At 35.5% G+C, this 12781-nt stretch overlaps 2 protein-coding genes across 2 annotated transcripts; both read left to right on the top strand.

Annotated features, from left to right (window-relative positions):
- The first annotated feature begins 926 nt into the window (after positions 1-926).
- On the top strand, positions 927-2528 carry LOC140007217 (uncharacterized). Its single transcript, XM_072049915.1, has 3 exons — positions 927-1349; positions 1590-2081; positions 2265-2528. Exons 1-3 carry the CDS (start codon positions 927-929, stop codon positions 2526-2528), a joined length of 1179 nt encoding a protein of 392 aa, XP_071906016.1.
- Positions 2529-7531: 5003 nt separating this feature from the next.
- LOC113690199 (disease resistance protein RPM1-like) lies at positions 7532-10462 on the top strand. Its single transcript, XM_027208025.2, has one exon. The coding sequence runs from the start codon at positions 7611-7613 to the stop codon at positions 10341-10343; it is 2733 nt and encodes a 910-aa protein (XP_027063826.1). The 5' UTR covers positions 7532-7610; the 3' UTR covers positions 10344-10462.
- The last annotated feature ends 2319 nt before the right edge of the window (positions 10463-12781 follow it).

The following is a 12781-nucleotide window of genomic DNA, read 5'->3' as shown; positions in this document are numbered from 1 at the left end:
TTGAACCAAAATCGTCGCACTTTTTAAGTCTCATTTTAGGCCCTTTTTCTTTTGTTTATTCTCTAAAATAAAAAACTCATTTTTCAAATCAAAAATTCATTTTTCAAGCACTTAAATACTTAAATTTTGTTTTTTTTTAAAAAATAGGGCGCGACAGTAGAGATGAGGCTCTTCTTGATGATTTGACATTGGAGCCAACCCAATGTAGAAGCACATTAGAAGAGGTGCAAACTGAAGGACCTTCACAGCAGGGATGAGTTTCAACTCAGCAACCTACTACTGAACAGGCTGAAATACAAGAGTCCCCACAACATCAGCAAGCACAGTCGAAAAAAATTCAAGTAAGGCGAAGAAGAAAAACACAACAGCAGCAGCAAACCCAAGATTCTGAACCTGAAATAGATGCATTGGCAAAAGATACAATCCCAGATCATCTATGTAGTGATGCTGATTCGTCAGAGGAAGATCAAGAAACTGAGCAGTATGCAGGTAGGTATAAAGATTTTTCTTGGAAAAAATTTAGAATTGATACAAGGTTCGAGTTAGGTTTGAAATTTGAGTCAAGAGGCCAATTCAAAGCTGCTATCCAAGAATATGGAATTAAGATGGGAAAGCCAGTGTACACAAAGAAGAATGAACCAAAGAGGGTGAGAGCCAGGTATAAAGATCCATGTCCATAGTATGTGTTTGCCTCAGTTGAAAAGGCACTTGGCACAACAGATTTGGTGGTGAAGACAATGTATGACAAGCATGAAAACTGTAATCATGCTTGGAAAAATAAAAAATTGAAGGCCAATTGGTTGTCAAATAGATATATAGAGAGAATTAGATCAAACACTCGCATGCCAACTATAGAGATTAGGCAAACGGTGTATGAGGAGTACCAAACTCAAATTTCTAAATAGGTGGCTTCTAATGCGAGGAAAATGGCTCTCAAAATGATACAGGGGTCGACTGAAGCACAGTACAAGAAAATTTGGGAGTATTGTGCTGAGATAAAGAAGACGCATGAAGGGAGTACAATGAAGATAATGTTTACTCCATTTAGAGGATCAGGGGGTAATCCTAAATTCATGAGGTTGTACTGCTATTTAGGACCACTGAAGAAGGGATTCAAGGATGGCTGTAGGCCAATAATAGGCCTGGATGGTTGCCATCTAAAAGAGATTTATAGAGGACAATTACTAACTGTCATTGCTTCAGACTCGAATAATGGATGGTGGCGCATTGCTTGGGCAGTTGTGGAGAGAGAAGCAACTGAGCAGTGGGCTTGGTTTCTCAAATATCTAAGTGAGGACTTGAAAATCGAAAATCAGTGCTACTATATCTTTATATCAGATCAGCAAAAGGTATGATATTAACAATATATGAAACTTTCAAAGTCAAAATTCCTTTCAATGCTCGGTAGAAGCTAACAACCTATCATGATTCCATTTTATGGGCTAGACAGAGCACTTACTGAAGTTCAACCTAGATGTGAGCACAGGTATTTTGTTATCCTTTCAAACATATACATTTTTATCAAGCTTTTTTTGCATTATAATTTTTCAACTGTTTAATAACAACTTAAATGACATTGTGTGGACAAGTACTGTGTCCAACATATGTACCGCAATTTCAAGAAAAAGCATATTGGTTTGGCTCTTAGAAACAGGTTGTGGAATATAGCATGTTGCACAACAGTGGAAATGTACAACAAAGCTATGGATGAACTTCAAACTATTGATAAGGCTGCATATGAATGGGTCAAGAAAGCCCATCATCATTGGCATTGGTGCAAGGCATACTTTCCAACTCACGTCAAGAGTGATATGATAGTGAACAACTTATGCAAGTCCTTCAATGCTCATATTAAGGATGCAAGGGACCAACCTATCATCACAATGTTGGAACTGATAAGGGAATATCTTATGAACAGGATCCAAAGAAGACGAGCTACAATGGGGAAATACAAGGGCTCCATTGGACCTTTAATTAATGAAATTGTTGAGACTAGGGTCAAACATTCAAGTCAGTGGATGCCTATTTGGAATGCACTGCATGGGTATCAAGTCAAGGGCCCAAGAGGGGCCCAATTTGCAGTAGATATGCAAAAAAAATATTGTACTTGTAGATTATGAGAGATTAGTGGAATCCTATGCTCTCATGCAATTGCTGCTATCTTGATGCGAGAAGAGGATCCTTACAATTATCTAGAACGTTCTTATAGCAGAGGCCTCTTTTTCAAGATTTATGAGAATGTTTTGTAGCCAATTAGTGGCTAGGATCATTGGCCCCCATCCACCATGCCTGTGTTGGATCCGCCAACATCAGTTACTCAATCTGGTAAGCCTAAAAAGGCCAGGAGAAGGGATGTGACTGAGGGGAGAGATCATGGTAGAAGGTTGAGAAGGAGGATTATCATTCATTGTAGAAAATGTGGTGAGGTTGGCCATAACATAGCTATGTGCAAGAAGCCTCTCAATGAAGAAACTCAACAAGGTTCTAACAGGTCATCCGAGGCTCAACCTAGTAGTCAGCAGAGGTAGCAACCAGCAGAAAAAGGGAGGACAGCAGTAAGTGCATTAAATCTGTTAATTTTTCATTACTCTCCATCAGTCATGTACTTACACATATCTGTTGACAGTCTCATATGAATCACCAACCAGACCAGTTTTCTCAAAATTTGCAACAACAAACTCAACAAGCTAACAATGAAGTTGGGCAGCAATATCCACAATAGAGCCAACAACAACATCATTCACAGCGAAAAGAATTTAGAAAATACTCAACTACAAAGCAGCTTACCGATGCAGAAAAAGGAGCCACAATGCTAACTATGCTTATTTGGGTAAAGAACCCCCATTTACAGCTGGCAACTGGAGGGGGAGATTGAGTGGAAGAGGCAGGGGCAGAGGAAGACAAGGTGAAAGAGGAATGGGAAAAGGAACAGCCTAGAAGAGGAACTCAGCCATGATAGACCAAACTTTTTGACAAAATCCTTTTGTCTTATGCTGTGTAAACTGATGGTGACAATTCATTACCATATCAGAACATGTTTTGGTGTCTAGTAGTTCTTCTTTGTTTTTTTTTTTTGTCTAGTAGTTCCTTGTTGGTAACATGCTGATTCTGCTTTGCATTATAGCCAACTTTTGATGCTCTTAAATGTATAGAAATTCCTAATTTTATGATGAGATTTAAAATTTTTATAGCTTGGTTTTGAATCCATGGCCGGATTTCATAACTTGTGTCTAGTTACTTCATAAATGATGTACTACGCAAGTGATTAATATGATACAACATGGCTTTATTTGCTCCTTCTTATTGCACCATTATTATGACTTTTTTCTAACCACAATACAAAATAATTCATTGAGTCGAATAAATAAACTACAACACTTCCATTTAATAAAAAGAGACAACTAGATATTTCATTGGGACAACCACAAACACAGATTTGATTACAAGCTTTACGGATACATCATACAACTATAAATAAAAAATTTACATTAAAAGGAACAATTTGGATCATCTTCTTCCTCTACAAACTTCAACTTGGTAAGGGCCAGGTGTTTGCAAGCACCTTCTATTTGCTGAAAACTGACAAGGTTTCCATTTTTTTGGCCCCAACTTAACAAAATCAAAAAAATTAATATCCATGTTAAAAAAAGCAATCTCACCAGCAACTTATTAACCCATTTCTTCCAGCGAATTTCTTTCTCCATCTTTGACTTTTTTCTTCAATTTTGTTACTTTTCTTTCATTTCTTCTTGCTATTTCTTCATATTCATCTCTGTCCTTTTCAGTTGCATTCATCATTCGAAGAAGGCCAGGTATAATTTTCGTTAACCGTCGGCATATCTCCTTATCGATCCATGCCCAATATCTGCAGCAACCTTCCGTCCACATAGCAAACCTTCGCCTAGGATTTTTTGAAGTCCACGAAATAATCACCCTAGTCTCTTTGTCACATCTGCACACTGGTAGAGAGGAACTGTTCATTCTTTGCATTTTCAGCTCCAACTTCGACTGGAATGGAGATTTTTCTTGCTCTAACATAAGATAAGGGAATAAGCGACCTTTTTACTCTCTCTTTGCTTGGTAAACCCTCCTTTGGAGACTATAATGCCTTTGATTTTTTGTCATGCGTCTCACAAGATGATGCTTCCCGTCAATTTTAACTGCTAGGTTTGACAGAAGGGTTACGAATATGCCGTTTTATTAGATCGAGGGCCAAAACTTTACCGTTAATTGTTGGAGGACTAAAACTTTACCTAGAAAAGAGTTGAAGGGCCATTGGGACTTTTTCCCCTTTTATTAATGATTAAAACTTAGTACCCTAGTTAGTAAGTACTTGTAATATACCTGTATAATACATGATAATTTAAAAATCTTTTGTATTTATATATTTTAAATTACTATGAAAAATATTTTGACTTTTCATATAACCTTGTAAAATATGTAATAAAATTTTGTTGTATTATAATTTTTTAATTATTTTTCAATTTTAAAAAGTCTGAAAGTTTGGATAACAATAACAACAAATCATCCTAGTTATATATAGAATATCACTTGTTTATAGATCACAATTTCTATAATTTAATACCTATGAATATAATAAGATGATGAGGTTTTAATAAATTTACATCTAGGACATTGTGCTAGACGTGAAAGGGGTGTTGGAGGCTCAATTTAACCAGAGGCTTGGGGTGCAAACGTTTCTTCAGCTGTATGAGTGGACTACTCCCCAGACATCGCGCTATAGTTGTCAACTGGTGGGTGGAAGGCGAAAGAGGCGGGAATGCTAACGCTAAATACGGATGGATGCTCCAAGGGTAATCCTGGAGTGGGTAATCCTGGAGTGAGTGGTGGTGGGGGAATACTTCATGATGCATCAAGGTTTCCACTTTTTGCTTTCTCGGCTTACTTCGGGGAAGCTTCGAGTCTGCGCACAGAAGTTTTGGCATTGGTAACGGGACTCCGCTTGTGCATTCAAAAGGGTTTTACCAAGGTTAGTATACAAGTCGATTCACTAGTTCTGGTTGGATTCTTCAACGCCAAACACAATGCTTGTGGGTTGTCCGGAGGGAGGTTGAACAGATTTGGGGTATGATTGTAGACGTGACGCGGGTAACCCATTGCTACAGAAAAGCCAACAGAGTGGCGGACAACCTGGCCAATGTGGGCGCTTCGGCCCATGCTCGGAATATCAGCGTCTATGATCAGTTCAGTGAAATTCCACGACTGGCACACAGGGAAATTCGCTTAGATAGGGTAGGCATTCTTTCGGTCAGGAGGAGGAGAGTAGGCTAGCCTAGGAGGATGGTTTAATCGGATTTTCTGACCTTTTTATTGTATCTGTGTTGGTTCGGTTTCAATGAATAAAGTGGTTTCTTGAAAAAAAAAAAGAATTAATAAGAGTTAAACATATACTAATGTAGCCCAAACAAAATGAGAAATAGTATAACAATAAAAATGACATAATTAATATAAGAAAATCAGTATGATCTGAACTTTTTTCTTGGGAGATTGTTCAGAAAAATGAGATCCAACAATTAAACGAAAATTACATGCACATATAATCTATTGTATAATTTAAATTAAATTAAATTCATGCATACAATGGTTCTAAAATAATTAGCACACTATGATTCAATGTTATTTTAACAACAAAATTTTTTTTACGGAAAGTCTCAAATATCCATGACATATGTATGAGAGATATTTTAGCATATTTGTATCTTACATCTAATCATTAAGGTTAATTTGAGGAAGAATATTTTTGATAATCGAATTGTTTTGAATTTAGTTAACAAGTTGAGATTTTTTAAAACAATAAAAGTGAAATATTTTGGGAACTTATTTTTTATTTTCCCAAAATTAAAAATTGCTACATTTTAGCAATTGTTGCCATTGACTTTTCATCTTCTAGACTAATTTTAATCAATGTAAAATTATTTTTATTAACAATAAATGAAGTTCCATTGGTCTAAGGATTGGCATTCTATTGCTATTATTTTATATGTAAATATTTAACTTAAGCAATAAAAAAAAATAGTTACTTAAAAAAGGAAATAGGTGCTCAATTGATTGCGTTCAAACTATGAATTCCATTAATGCATAACTGCTAAATTATATTTTCATTTGTAGGAAATCAATAGGCATTGTATATTGACTATGACTAAATTACTGATTACTTAAATAAATCACACCTAAACTCATGATGTGATGATATGTATTGCATTTGGCTACCGTTGTCCTTTCTTTCTATTTATATTTTAAAGGTGCAAAATTCTCTTGATTATATTAAAGCATAAAATCTTTTACAAAATTATTCCAATTTATTTACATAAAATTTAGTACTTTGAGAAAAAAAAACTATGTATCATAAGAATGGATTACTAATTTTCCAATAAACATAACTATTACATCAAAAAGGCAAAAAAAAACACTTGATTTTATTGTGTTTTAATTAGGAGTACTTTTTCCAAATTATACTAATTTTGTCATTTTTATTGTTGTATAATTGTTACACTATTTCTCTAATTTTGTTAGGTCTGTATTAATACAAGTTTAATTCTTGTGTCCCAGACAATAAATTTATTAAAAACTTTATCATCTTGTTATATAAATAGGTATTAAATTATGGAAATCATATAGACAAGTGATATTTCATGCATAGTTAGGAAGATGTGTTGTTATTATTATCCAAACTTTTAAAATTTTCAAAATTTTGAAAAATCTTTCAAAATTATAATATATCAAAATTTTATTACATATTTTATAAGGTTATGTGAAAAGTCAAAATATTTCTCATAGTATTCTAAAATATATAAATACAAAAGATTTTAAATTATACATAGAGTCGTGTATTGTATAGGTATATTATGAGTATTTACTAACTAGATTACTAAGTTTCAATCATTAATAAAAAATCTTATCATTAATTCAAAAAAAGGTCCTAATATTGGTTTGGTATAAGTTTTTTTAAGTAAAATAATACATTTGTGTCATGAATTAGTAAGTTTTGGCCATTAATCAAATTTACTATGTTATAAGTAAGAATTACTATTTATGTATAAAAACTTATTATTATTTGAACTAAACTTTACTCTTAAAATGTAAGTTTGAGATATAAAGTAGTAATTTATTTTTTAAAAAAGTAAGTTTCATATTTATTCCAAGTTATCTTTTGAGACACAAAAGTTACTAATTTATTACATGAACTTAGTATTTTAAATGAGAAATTTACTTCCTTATTTTTAGATATTATCTTATTTAAGTGGATAGATAATTAAATGATTGTTAAAAGTATAATAATATGTTATATCAGTAAAAAACGGTGCGAACGTTACTGCAGCATATTCCTTAATTAAAGAGCTTATTGCATATACGAACAGTTGGAAGTCTTCCAAGTCTTTTAAGGCCGAAAGTCAAAAAGTAATTGGTTCATGCTCCTTCCAAGAAATTACTGAGATAGAGGCAAGACTTTGCAGAAAGTCAACAGTCAACAGTCAAACACACACACACACACACAAAGAACTGAGAGAAGGGGGCCGGTGGTAGAGAAGGAGAAAGGTGAAGGTAAAGAGATACAGAGAGAAGAAGGATAGGAATTCTTCATAGCAAAAATGGCAGATGGTGCTGTTAACTACCTTTTAGATAAACTGACGACAATACTTCTTCAAAATGCCTCAGTGTTGGGAAATGCTCGAAATGAAATTGATAAAATCAAGCTTGAACTAGATACTATGAAATCCTTCTTAAGAGATGCCGAGAGAAGGAAAGAAAGGAGTGAATCTGTGGAAACTTGGGTGAGGCAGGTAAGAGAAGTGGCAATTGAAGTTGAAAATACAATTGATGAGTTCATATACTACAATGGTAATAAAGCCAAAAAGAATGGGCTCAAAGATTTTGTTCAAGAAACCATGAACCTGCCAAGAAAACTCACTGTGATGCGTCGATTATCTTCAGAGATGCAAAGTATCAACGCAAAGGTACTTGAAGTTTCAGAAAGGAGCAAGAGATATGCATTTGATGCCAAATTTGATGAGGAAAGGACCATAAATTTGCCCACTGACTGGTTGCAGCATCTTGGAGAATCATCAGTCTTTGCAGATGAAGATGATATAGTGGGAATTGATGAAAACAAAGCGAGATTATATCATTGGTTGACGGGAAATGAACAGCGACGGACAGTTGTCTCAATTGTTGGCATGGGAGGTTTAGGAAAGACTACTCTGGTGACCAAAGTGTTCAATGATCAAGTGATAAAGCGTCATTTCGATTCTTTAGCATGGATATCTGTGTCCCAGGCTCATCAAATTGACGGTCTGCTAAGAAGCATGGTCAAAGAATTCCTGAAAACAGAACAAGCGATGATTCCTAGGAATCTTGGATCAATGAATTATCGGCAGCTTATGGAGATGCTTATCGAGTACTTGCATAACAGAAGGTACTTGGTTGTCTTAGATGATGTGTGGAGCATAGATCTGTGGAGTAGAATAAGAGGTGCATTCCCAGTGAATCTTTGTGGAAGTAGAATTGTTTTAACAACAAGAGATGAGAATGTGGCAATGTCTGTTGGACCTGGAAGTAGAGTCCATCGTCTTGAACCTCTCCAAGAACATGATGCTTGGACTCTTTTCTGCACAAAGGCCTTTTGGAACGGGTGTGATCATCAATGTCCACCAGAGCTTGAAGCATTAGCAAAAGCCATCCTGAGAAAATGTGAAGGGTTGCCTCTAGCAATAGTTGCAATTGGAGGTCTCATGTGTTCAAAAAGCAAGACAGCTATAGAGTGGAAGAAGGTTCATGACAGCCTGAATTGGCAGTTTAGCTACAATCCACTCCTTGAACGAGTGAAGGGCATCCTGATGATGAGTTTCAATGATTTACCTTTCTACCTTAAGTACTGTTTCTTGTATTGCTGTATTTTCCCTGATGGTTATCTGATTAAGAGGAAGAAGCTGATTCGTCTATGGATTGCTGAGGGATTTATCCTAGAAAGGAAAGGGATGACAATGGAGGAAGTAGCCGAGGACCATCTCATGGAACTTATTCTCCGGAGCATGATCCAAGTTAAACAAATCAATGACAATGGAAGAGTGAAGACTTTTCGGGTACATGATGTTATGCGAGAGCTTGCAATGACAACCTCAGAAAGGGAGAATTTCTGCAGATTACATGATAGCCAAGAGTCCAAAATCTCAAGAAATGTACAGCGGTTGTCAGTGTATAATAGAGGTAAGAATCTTCGATTAAACAAGACAACATCACGCCAACTTCGCTCGCTATTTGTTTTTGGAACAGATACATGCTCTTCATTCTCTCTAAATGCTGTATCATCAAAATTTAAGTTCTTACGGGTCCTTGCTCTCGAAAACATTCCCATTGAAAAACTACCAAACGAATTGGTTGACCTCTTTAATCTTAGGTACTTGAACTTGAGGAACACAAAGGTTAAAGATCTCCCCAAGGCAATAGACAAGCTGAAGAACCTAGAGACGTTGGATGTTAGGCACACCAATTTGGAGAAGTTACCAAAAAGGATATTAAAATTAGAAAAATTGAGGCATCTATTTGTGTGCAAGAACTGTGTCAATCGTCCCAAAAATTTCAAGTTTTCTCAAGGCTTGCGCGTAGCAGCAGGAATCGGGACCTTACTGAGCTTGCAAAGCCTTTCTTATGTAGAAGCAGAGGAGGGGATAATCAAGCAAGTTGGATATCTTACGAATCTGAAAAGGTTAGATATCACAAAAGTGAAAACGTGTGACGGTCCAAAGCTATGTAGTTCAATCCAAATGATGACAAGCCTCCATCGATTGAGTGTAACTGCAAGTGCAGAAGAAGAGGAACTGATGTTGGAAGACTTGGTTTTCGTGCCTCCATTTCTTCAGAAGCTAGAATTGATTGGACGCTTGAAGAGGCTGCCTCAGTGGTTTGAATCAGCCACAAACCTGACGCATTTGTGCTTGGAATTTTCTCATCTACAAGAAGATTTTCTTCCATCTCTCCAGAAATTACCAAGTCTGGTCTTCCTTCAAATTAAGAAAGCATACAGTGGCAAGCACTTGAAGTTCATAAAAGGGGGATTCCCTAAGCTCAGCAAATTGCATTTGGAGGAGCTCCTGCAGTTAGATTGTGTAGAAGTAGAGGAGGGATCACTTCCCAGCTTAAAAGAACTTGCCTTGATTCGTTGCCTGGCGTTGAAGTTGCTACCACAAGGCATTGAACACATTACCAGCCTACAGAATCTTCAGCTGGAGGAAATGGCAGAAGAACTCGTTGAAAGTGTGCAAATTGATGGAAGTGAAAACCACAAGAAGGTACAGCACATACACACAGTCAATCTTGTTTTGTAAATTACACAGACAGAATTATCATGTGAAACACTTCCAGTCTGTTATATGAACTTGACTTGGCAATTTTTCTGCCTCTGCTAGTTATACATATTCTTCTTGCGAGTTGCAGCACTAGCAAATATGCATTGGCTTTAGAATGTATCTACTCTGTGTACGTATTAATCTACAGAAATAGCTGTCGAATGACTTGCTCAAGAATTGGGATAAAACAAGAAGATTAGGAATGCAAAAAAGAGGACCAATCAGGCTGTTGCATGAATAGGATACTTTTTCAGATCAAGATCTCACAATGTGAAGCCACTTTACAACAGTAAATTGTTTGTTTAGGTAATTACTGGAAGTTAGCATTATACAAGAGAAATTTATTCTGCAATTATGTACGAACTCTTTTTGTATGCCCAAAAAGTCCTTCCTGGATTATTCAAGGGTACGGCATGGTCTGCTAAGTAGGGGAGTAGAATCAACCAAAATTTGATTGTCTAAGGGCTCAATCAAAGCAGATAGAATAAGGTAGAAAGATGAATTTTTTTTTTTTGAAAAAAGGTTTTATATGAAATACGTAGAGTAAATTTTGCTTTGCAAAACTAAAATCAACAAAGAAATTTTTCAATCATAAAGTTGAAGATAAGGCTGTGACGACCCCACCTCCCAGTAAAGCAAATCCTAAAATTTAGTGGATCGCTTGTCTAGTTCTAGTCAGGACTCATTCAAAATCTTCCAATCAATGGCATCAACTCCAAAGGAAGTATTAAAACACCACAATTAAACATTAAAAACCATCAAACATTCCAAATCATCCATACTTATATATACAACGAAACGGATCAAAATATAAGTTGTTCAATCAATTCACTAAATACAAATAAGATAGCAATTTACTTAAAGCAAAGACTTCAACTCTTGAACTCACTATTCGCCAATTCCACGTTTCCAACTCCTGTTTAGGAAAACAAACTAAAGAGGTGAGTTTACATCCAGTAAGATTCTAAGAAAACAAATAACCTTAAACACACAATTTCACACTTTCAATAATATCATAGGAATAATAAACCAATTAATAGCAGAATAATTTGTGAAACAATTCTTAACAAATAACACAATCAATATCAAAGAATACGGTATTGAGACGGACTCTAGAGGTGGCTCTTTTCCATTTCCAAGCATAGCACTTAGCTCCGTTCAATAATTCATTGCACAACTTCCTGCAATCACTTCATACTCCACCAATCTCCTCCTTATATCATCCAAAACAATAAACAATTCCCTTCAATCATTAGTCACTTTGTCACTCCCACATGCGCATCATTAAGGGGGTAATGCTCGAGTATACCAAACATTTCAGTACCCAAGGTCTTCCAGCCTACTCTACCAACCTTGTTACTGACTCAAATAGACTGTCTAACAATGGGGTTTGGGGCCCAGTTCAGCCGATATGATAAAGTACACACTCGACCTACATTCATGCATAATTCCAGTAACAATTAGGCGTTTATCATTTTCAAAATTCACTTATGTCAAGTGCAAAAAAATATGCGGCCATCTTTCAATAAAACAGTAGCGATTGTCAAATTTCACTCAAACAATTCAAACATCAATAATCCAACAAGTATTAGTCGACTAAGCACATAACATTTGTCGTTCATCATGTGTTTAATCATTATAAACAAATATACAATACTCACCAAGCTTTAAGTAATTGAAGTTCACACCTCGGGGTAGGGTTGCATTTATAGCTCAAACTCGGCTCCTAGAATCGATATGAATGCTTGTAGTTATTGTTTATTTCCTTAGTATAAGGTTTAAGAACTAAGTTTTCCCCTTCTCATATCTAATATAACAAAAGTAGATGTCTATGTCAAAAATTAGGATTTAGTCAATTATTAAGTTTTAAGAATGAGTTCAAGGATCCTAAATCCTAAAATTATAAACCTAGGCCATAATATAGCATTTTGATGTTTAATTAACTAGTTTCATATGAAAACAGTCCTCAACCAAGAAAATTTACTACATTCGTGCTAATTTACTAGTCACGAAATTGCAATGATACACAAGTTATGCTAAAAATCAAGTTTTGGTGTCAAGTATATAAAAATTCAGCACACTGACCCTGTTTCTTCCCAACTTCTAATGTAATTCCTGCACACAACTCACAATTCATCATATACAACATAAATCAAGGTACATATAACAAAGTTCATAGCAAGAGTCCATCCGAAATTCCAACTAAAAGCCAAGACTAAGGATGCCAAAATTTCCAGAATATGAAACACTCCTTTTTCTTCCAAAACTAACTCAATTTTCTTGTTTTAAAGTAAGGGGATTCCACATGCAAGTTGTGATTAAGAGACTATAAGATGTCTTAAGCAGAACATATCAAAATTTAACCAAACTTTCGAAATTAAAGCTGGAGAATTCCAGCTCTCTCCTCGGCTACTTAA

The sequence above is a fragment of the Coffea arabica genome, chromosome 5c (genome assembly GCF_036785885.1).
Source record: "Coffea arabica cultivar ET-39 chromosome 5c, Coffea Arabica ET-39 HiFi, whole genome shotgun sequence".
Classification (NCBI taxonomy): Eukaryota; Viridiplantae; Streptophyta; class Magnoliopsida; order Gentianales; family Rubiaceae; genus Coffea; species Coffea arabica.
Note: the sequence above shows the minus strand (reverse complement) of the source record. Positions and strands in the feature narration are given on the sequence as shown.

Coding starts and splice junctions, on each gene's coding strand:
- LOC140007217 (XM_072049915.1), top strand. CDS start 927: ATGGCTCTCAAAATGATACAGGGGTCGACTGAAGCACAGTACAAGAAA. Junction 1,350..1,589: donor TTATATCAGATCAGCAAAAG/GTATGATATTAA, acceptor TGTGTGGACAAG/TACTGTGTCCAACATATGTA. Junction 2,082..2,264: donor CAAGAGGGGCCCAATTTGCA/GTAGATATGCAA, acceptor ATTAGTGGCTAG/GATCATTGGCCCCCATCCAC.
- LOC113690199 (XM_027208025.2), top strand. CDS start 7,611: ATGGCAGATGGTGCTGTTAACTACCTTTTAGATAAACTGACGACAATA.